This window comes from Hermetia illucens, chromosome 5 (assembly GCF_905115235.1).
Source record: "Hermetia illucens chromosome 5, iHerIll2.2.curated.20191125, whole genome shotgun sequence".
Classification (NCBI taxonomy): domain Eukaryota; kingdom Metazoa; phylum Arthropoda; class Insecta; order Diptera; family Stratiomyidae; genus Hermetia; species Hermetia illucens.
Window position 1 is genome coordinate 11,940,416 of NC_051853.1, and position 8,305 is coordinate 11,948,720.

Genomic DNA, 8,305 nt, shown 5'->3' on the forward strand with positions numbered 1-8,305 from the left:
AAAGCGCTAATTGGGCTGCTCGGAGCGGCCACTGATATCTACCTACCTACCATCCTGGCCCGGATTCAATACGAACTCCTCTTTATTACCAAAAAGTATAATTGAGCTGAAATCTCAATTCATTGCTCCTGAGGAATCTTTGGACCCATGAAGAATCACCCCCTTCCCTCATCCATGTCGATAGAGCTGATATCATTTATTTTAGGAACTGTTGAGAATGTAAAAATAAATAATTGAGTCTATAATTATTTCGAGCAGTTTAATGCTCGTTTATGACCCATCTTTGTGGCCAATATGATGCCACTAACTACTCTAATTCTGACTGTGTGTTCCACCGATTATAACATAATTACCATAATTTTGTCGTTTTGAATAATGTGTATTTATTATGGGTTAGGGTCGCAATTATGCGTGTTGATAGCCCACTGTTATCCACATTGGAGTTTGCTTCGTAGTAGGAACAGCAAGTAAAAATGGCTAAAGCTATAAGGGGGAGAGTTTGGCTCCTTTTGTTTTTTATTTTCGCTTATAGTTGCCACGCAAAGGTTTGATCTGTGTTTTCGCATACAACCTAAGTTCAGGGTTGTAAGCCTTCATTCTTTTCATTCTCTGGACCTCTTTTGCAGGACTTGTACACTTTTAACGCATACAGGGTATCCTGTGACCAAGTCAGTCCTAAATTGGCCCACAACTACTCATGCTTTACTCGAAGCATAAATCGAACTGTCAAGGCTCACACTATCCGGATCACACTTCTCCCGAACGTGACCCTTAACGATATGCACGTAAGTCCAGCAGCTCCTCACATCATCATCCACAAAATATTTCTCATTAATAAAAGTAAATTTTGAAATAGCTCCACATGACTTACAATCAGAGAATTAACAACGCATACCGACGAACAATAAGTGATTTTGAGCAAGATTTTTGCAAATTCTTGGATGGAAATCTCAGGAGTCCTTTGATAAAAATCCTGTGGCCGTATTTGAGAAAAACTAGCAACATGGCGAATCGATGCCCTTATTCAGTGGGTCTTGCAAAATATACTCTTGGCAATTTAAAATTCTAACATTTTCATCCCTTTCAGGGTCTCATCAATATAACCGACCTCGTGTTCGGAGATGAATATCTTCCACCCGCTCTCCCTGAAGGATACGCAAGGCTGGATATTCACGTCCGAAATGGAAAAGAACGTACATCGGTGGTGAATTTGAGATTTTTTATTGAAGTGAAACCAAAAGGTGCTGTTAAACTGGATTTCTAATTGAGCTTTTAATTTTTCTGATTACTAAGAATAATTTGTCAAATGCACCATTTCTGGAAGGACATTTTATTTTTTTTCGAAATGTTCACAATTGCACCCACCCTGAATCCTTCTGAAGATTACAAAAAATAAATTTGTGTATTTTTGGGCCAACATTTTTTTTGTAATATGCCAAAGACCTAGTGACCGAAAAATGGTACTATCGGTGAACACCCTATCCATCTTGCTGGCAAGAGTTAGTAGGTGATATTTGGTAATGGTGATTTGGTAATCCGAATTGATTATGATCAACCACAAGAGTAGAGCTATCACAAAACCAGAGAAGTTAAAAAAGTTAACTGCGTAAGTCGGCCAGCACCCACGTGTAGTCCCACCGAACTGGTCCGTCGGCACGCGGTTGCATGCCTCTCTACTAGCCAGGCTCACGAGTGTAAAAAGATCCGTGACAAATTGCAACCTCATCGTATGCTTCTTTTGCTTCAGGTATCGGTGAGGTGCGTGTGATCCTGGAGAATATTGAGAGGCTCACATCAAGTCGTATGGGGAAACTAAAGAAAGAGAATGGAAGGGTCCTCAAATTAGGAAACATTTTTCATTACCCAATGTGTTTAACTACAGTTAGTATAGTTTAACAACAATTGGTGACCCCGGACGACAAAACCAACCCCAGCCTACTGTACTTACACCATTGGTTCAGTGCAAATTCAAGAAACTCCCAAAGCTATAATATAAAAAGAAACCGAACTGTGCTTCGTTGATTCCAGCTCCCCCCTGTTAAGGTAACAGCTCAGGATCAACAACACAGGTCCCGAATTCCGAGAACCTGCAGCCTCAAAAACTCGACAAAAAGGACAATGAACAGCAGTAGCGGTGCTTACAGAGCTAACGCTGGGTGAGCAAGACAACTGCTGTCTGAGATGAAGCAGTTGGGTAGTGACAAAATCAACACCGAGCTGCTACAGTCTTTGTGGCTACAAAGGCTTCCGAAGAGCACATAGGCCGTTTCGTGGGGATTCGAGGTCTCTGGGGAGGGACCTTCGGCAAGTACCGGGGCATACTGGTACCATCATAGGTTCACTGAAAAGACGATAAAGTGTACCAGCCCCTACAATTTATTACCAAATAAATCGTTAAAGCAATCATTACTATGGACTCCCGCACTCTCCACCTTGGCAACAAATGCCAAACCTAAGACTGGCTTCGAAAAATCCAAATCAAGGTCTTTCATTTAACACCTAAAATTACTAAACTCGGTGAAAAAAAAGTACACCCCCTTTTGCATGTATGAGAACTCCCCCCCCCCCCCCCCCTTAAACTCAACGTAAAAGATGTAACTCATTGCATATGTGGGCATTCACAGTTGTTTTTTCTCACCAAATTTCATGTCAATCGGAATAGTCGCTTCTGAGGAAAGTGCGTGTGACAGACAGACAGATATACAGGCAGACGTGGAGCCGTAAATCTCTGGACCCGAGTGTCGCGATCGAAAGGCAGAATCCATGACGGATCACAAGCTCGATCAATGTTCCCCCTGCTCAAAAAGAACGGTAAGGCGAGGGCCTTAGATACCCACCCTATCTTGGCATTTCCAGGCCATTCAAGTGGAGGATGCCCCTTATATAAGGGCAGTTTTGCGGGGCTAGAGAGGAGTCGGGGAAATAGAGGTCCTCAAATCAAAAAGAATTTCTCTTAAATACAGTCGCAGACCAGTATCACCAGTATTACTCGACGATTAGACAAGTGTCGAATCCAAGTCGCAAAGGTTATCACGAGCCGCAGTTCGGTGTTTGATCGATCAAGGCAGTCAGAGCAGCTATATAACCGAAGATCTAGTACAGAAACTTCGGTTAAAGAAGAAAAAGACCAACATCGAAATTTCAGGGGTACGTGGTGTGTCAGCAGGGAAAGTGTCAGCGGTTGTGTGTCTCACCCTTAAATTGGACGATGGTTCCGAGGTCAGCACTAAAGCGCTAGTAGTCAGACGGGTAACTAAAGGTTCCCTTCCACAGGTACCGCCGCAAGTAAAGGCGTTGTTTCAAGGAAAGAAGTTGGCGGACCCCGTAACGGAACATGCATCTCATGTTCCAGTTTTATTGGGGTCTAGTATCTTTCCACAACTTTTCGTGAATGGAGTAGAAACTGTAGATAGTTTTCTGCTCCAGAACACGAAATTGGGATGGATTCTGTCTGCTTCGGCGGAATCTTCGGTATCGAAGTTCACCTCAACACATGTCACTATCAAGGAATGGGAACAGAACTTAAGGGCTTTTTGGGATATGCCCCTAAGTAGAGATGGATCTAGTCGCATAGATGACAAAATTTGTGAGGACTTATTCGTAAAGGGTCATTACCGAAAGAATGATGGCCGATACGTGGTACCGACCCCGTGGCGACAAGATAATATTAAACTAGGAAACTCCTACCACAAGGCTGTGCAGCACTATCTCGGTCAGGAGAAAAGGTGGTTGAAAAACAAAGACCACAAGCTCAAATCGGATGAGTTTATGAAAGAATATTTTAATTTGGGCCATATGGCTGAAGTTCCAAAGGGTCATCAGTCTGACACTAGCGGCGAGGTATATTATATACCATATTTAAGCGTGGTTCGCCAAGAGGCCACTTCGACGAAATTGCGGAATGTCTTCAATGCTTCCAGTCCAACATCAAATGGTGTGAGCCTTAACGAGATGATCCATCCCGGTCCAAAGTTGCAAAACCATATTTTCGACATTCTCACGCAGGTTTGCGTATGTATACTCTAGTGACATTACTAAGATGTATTGGCAGATACTTTTGAGACCGGAGGATCAGATCAAGCTTAGGATTCTCTGGCGGGCGAAGCCTCAAGAACCGATAAGAGATTTTGACTTGAAAACGGTGACCTACGGGTTAGACTGTGCACCCTGGCAAGCAATTCGAACGCTTCACCAGGTGACGGACGACAATGCTCCTGATGAGGAGGTCAACTGGATCATCAAGAACGCGTTCTATATGGATGATCTGTTGTACGGGGCGTCCAGTATAAAAGAAGCTCAAGAGGTCATCCGAAAAATCACAGAAACTCTAGGAAAAGGCAAACTCCCGCTAACGAAGTGGGCGACGAATTGTCCTGAAGTTCTAAAATATATTGACGAAAGTCACCGAATTAGTTCATATGTTGAGGTTGACAAGGCAGATAAGGATCTTAAAATCCTTGGCCTACACTATAGTCCCAGGGATGACTGTTTCCTGTACAGTATCAAACCAATTTTAAATGTTGGGTATACCAAACGAAGAGTGCTATTTTCGATCCTATTGGTTGGCTGCTTCCAGTTGTAATGAAGCTGAGAATAGAAATTCAACGTCTATGGCAGGAAGGTTACGACTGGGATGACATTATTGAGGAACCGTCCCGGAGGCAACTAGAAAATGTGTTCTCGTCCCTAGAATACGTGACTGAAATTCGGGTTCCACGTTGGAGTGGACACACCTCCAAGGATGAAGAGATGGAGCTAGTAGGCTTCAGCGATGCATCCGGTGATGGTTACGCCGCGGTCATCTATAGCCGACGCAAAATTGAGACGGGTTACATCGTGCAGTTGATCGCAGCCCGAGGGCGCGTCACGCCTTTAAAGACACGATCGAGTATAAGTTCCAAAGCATGCACGATCTCTAAACTCGAGTTGGAAAGTGTAGTACAATTAACGGAATTGTTCAACGACGTCCGTAAAAACCTAGGGACTAGCCCAGTAAAGTTCACGGCGTATACCGATTCCGAGGTGGCTCTCTGCTGGATTCGGAGTCGGAAGGATATCGAAAACAAATTGGTTAAGCGACGAGTAGCCGCGATCCATAAGTATTTGTCCACGTTAGGTGAAGCCATAACCCTGCAGATTGTGCATCGAGGGGTATGTGTCCTCGGAAATTTGTAGCTCACAAGTTGTGGTTCCATGGGCCGCAATTCTTGCAAGGGGAACTCCCTCGCACGGAGGTCGTCGGTTCTGGTGCTGAAACAGTAACTCATCTAGCAGAAGTTGCTTCCGAGCCTGCGCCTGATCCAGATTTCATTCAGCGATTCTCAAGTTTACCTCGATTGATAAACACAATCGCGAGATGCCGTCGATGGAGATCGGGAACTTCCGGTACGTTCTCAGCTCAGGAGTTGAAGCAAGCGGAGTGGGCAGTCGTCAGGTATCAACAAAAACTACTCTTCGGGAGGCAAATTCAGAATTCAGAAGGAATTGAATATCGAGAAAAACCATTGGCTGTCCACGCTAAACCCTTTTGTCGATCAGGTATCTGGGGTTCTCCGAGTGGGAGGAAGGTTAGAGCAGGCGCTCATCCCGTTTGAGCAGAAACACCCTATAATTCTCGGGAAGTGTCACCTAGCTGACCTCATAATTCAACATGATCATAAGTTTCACCAACATTGTGGGACAGGACTCACAATGGCTATTATCCGAGAAAGATATTACATTCCAGCGTTGCAACAAAGGATGAAGAAGTGGATTAGGGGATGCGTTAGGTGCGTTCGAATGCGAGGAGCCACTATAATCCCGAAAATGGCAGACCTCCCTCCCGAGCGAATCAGGTCATCCGCTGTTTTTGAAAATGTGGGAACCGATCTGCGCGGACCATTTCAAATAAAAGCATCAAATTTACGGACCACAAAATCTATGAAGGTCTACATAGTGGTCTTTGTATGTATGTCTACTAAAGCGATACATTTAGAGCTCTGTACGGATCTTACCACAAATGCATTTTTGGCTGTGTTTCAAAGGTTCGTAAGCCGGCGAGGCCAGCCGAAAATGGTTTGCTCCGACAACGGCACAAACTTAGTAGAGACCTCCAAAGTGCTCAGGGAATCCTGGGGAAAGTTGACCAGCGAATGCGAGAAGTGGTTGGCTCAGCGTCAGATCGTATGGCATCACAACCCTCCAAGAGCCCGCCACTACGGAGGGCTGTTTGAGGCAGCAGTGGGGAGTCTAAAACGCTACATAAAGCGGATGCCATATGAAAATCTTCAAACTGCCGTCTACACATGGGAAGCAGTATTAAACAGCCGACCATTGTATTCGATGGCTGATAATAGTCATGACCTACAGGTACTAACTCCTGCACATTTCATCATTCAAAGAAGCCTATGGTCGCCTCCGGTTGGGGAAGGTCTAAATGAAAGTCTCCCAGCAACCAAAAAATGGCTTCAGATCCAGGAACTGCAGAGGCATTTCTGGGTCAAATTCGAGACTGACTATTTGGGGTATCTGCAGAAGCGGTGTAAATGGAAGGCCCCCGATAGGCAACTGAGGCCAGGTGAACTAGCATTGGTTACCTCCACATCCTGGCTATCACCGAGACAGATTTCTAGAAATACCTAGGAGGTAGGAGGTACAGGTAGTTTACCAAATTTCCTAAAACCTTCTCTTGATTTACTGGGACTCTCACACAGTCTGGTTCAAACCATGTAGAAATACACCATTCTGCATACGTGCTCGATGTTGCGGGGAGTTCTCGACGGATTTTCTTGGTAGATTAATACCATCGGCCGCCACCACCAGTGCCCCTTTATCTTTCAAGTAGGTAAAATCGTCCGAGCCTAAATGCTTGGCACTTAGTGCTAGTATTAGGTAAAATCAACTGACAACTCGAAATCAATTGACAACTCGAAAAAAGGCCTCTTTTCGGGAAGGTATAACTTTTTAAGTAATTATGGTCGGTGCGGGGTTTAAGCAGGAGTAAAAAGGCGAGACCTTTTCCATCCTCCTGCATATCCTCTCTCTTACTCTCACTCTCCGGGGTGGAGCTAGTAAATGCAACTTTACCATGATAGTATTAAATTACTCTCTATTTGAGGCGTCATGGTTAAGGGTGGAAGGGGACGTCACTGCGATTTTCCAACGCGATTTAAATAAAAGGACCGCCCATTTCTTCGTTCATACTCTTTAATCTCTAAAGTTTTTGAAAATAGCCCTAGCTTGAGATACCACGGCTTTTTAAGGGGGGGGGGGGGGGGAGCAAACTTAGATTTGATTATAAAGGAGAGAAATAAAATCATTTATTTAATTGCACATCAGTGCCCTTCCGTTGCGCGGTAACTTTTCAATTAACGGGTGAAATCCCGATGAGTTGCACCCAATCGTGAATAAAGGAGGGCTCCCTTAATAAAATTAAAAGTGTTTTATTTAAAACTCCGTATCTTTTATTGTTATCAAAAATTCCCAAGTCTCAAAAAATCTTCAAGACCCTTTAATGTTGCCTCTATTAAAAATCCAATTTGGCAGCACCCTTGGCTTTGATTTCAACAAAAAACTTCACCATTATCATTGAAATCCGCTTTGGACCATTACGAACATGTATATCGATCCTTGCTTCCCCTTCCGGTAATGCTGGTGGAAGATAGGTGTCTTCAAATACAAGATCTGTTATATTCACATAACCCTGGAAAAGATAATTATTGCCAGAGAAGCTTTACTGATATAGTGAGTAGGATTCCTGCTTACAATGAGCGGACAGGTATCAGGCAAGTTGCTGCTTCTCTTTAAAAATGGCCACAGTATTTTTATTAAATAGCTCTTTGAAGTTCCTGACGTAAATCCACAAAAGTCCTCCTCCATATTTATGAAGGACCTCCGGTAGAGATTGTTCACTTTTAGGTTGTAATTTATTTGAACCTGGAATAGAAGTTTTGGTATTTGGGAAGGGTTTAAACGGTTAATGGAAGAATTTACGTGTATATCATTGAAGGATATATTGGGGTAGAAAGCTATTCTGATATTATGTGCCTTCAGAGTCCGGTTGAGGTTCCGGGTTGAACAGCTGTGGTTGTAAGACACCCTTGGATCAAGATTCTCGCACTGAATCCTGGTCACTCTGAAATTATACGTACTTGGCTGTGGGAAAGCAGAAATATAATTTCTAATAAGATCAGGAATCTGTTTTGAGTTTAAAATTGGGTGCGCCTGACTTGTAGTAATATTCACAAACCTTCGCAAAGCAAATTGAATAGCACCAAACGAGGTAAAGGCTGAAAGCTAGAACCCCAAACATGTCAACTGTTCTCAT

The 8,305-nt window shown here is 43.7% G+C and overlaps 2 protein-coding genes across 2 annotated transcripts; one reads left to right on the top strand and one right to left on the bottom strand.

The window, feature by feature from the left end:
* The first annotated feature begins 423 nt into the window (after positions 1–423).
* LOC119658405 lies at positions 424–1,354 on the top strand. Its single transcript, XM_038065794.1, has 4 exons — positions 424–545; positions 627–785; positions 857–1,027; positions 1,088–1,354. The coding sequence occupies exons 1-4, from the start codon at positions 474–476 to the stop codon at positions 1,262–1,264; spliced, it is 579 nt and encodes a 192-aa protein (XP_037921722.1). The 5' UTR covers positions 424–473; the 3' UTR covers positions 1,265–1,354.
* A 6,150-nt stretch (positions 1,355–7,504) lies between these two features.
* Positions 7,505–8,305, bottom strand: LOC119656949. Its single transcript, XM_038063662.1, has 4 exons — positions 8,228–8,305; positions 7,972–8,133; positions 7,744–7,914; positions 7,505–7,681 (listed from the first exon to the last, which is right to left on the bottom strand). The coding sequence occupies exons 1-4, from the start codon at positions 8,303–8,305 to the stop codon at positions 7,505–7,507; spliced, it is 588 nt and encodes a 195-aa protein (XP_037919590.1).

Excerpts from the sequence above, each read along its gene's own strand:
- LOC119656949 (XM_038063662.1), bottom strand. The coding sequence starts at position 8,305 with ATGAGAACAGTTGACATGTTTGGGGTTCTAGCTTTCAGCCTTTACCTC. Across the intron at positions 7,915-7,971 it reads TATCCTTCAATGATATACAC|GTTCAAATAAATTACAACCT; the intron begins GTAAATTCTTCC and ends CTTCTATTCCAG. Across the intron at positions 7,682-7,743 it reads CTGATACCTGTCCGCTCATT|GGTTATGTGAATATAACAGA; the intron begins GTAAGCAGGAAT and ends TATCTTTTCCAG.
- LOC119658405 (XM_038065794.1), top strand. The coding sequence starts at position 474 with ATGGCTAAAGCTATAAGGGGGAGAGTTTGGCTCCTTTTGTTTTTTATT. Across the intron at positions 786-856 it reads TGACCCTTAACGATATGCAC|CTCCACATGACTTACAATCA; the intron begins GTAAGTCCAGCA and ends ATTTTGAAATAG. Across the intron at positions 1,028-1,087 it reads CGAATCGATGCCCTTATTCA|GGTCTCATCAATATAACCGA; the intron begins GTGGGTCTTGCA and ends CATCCCTTTCAG.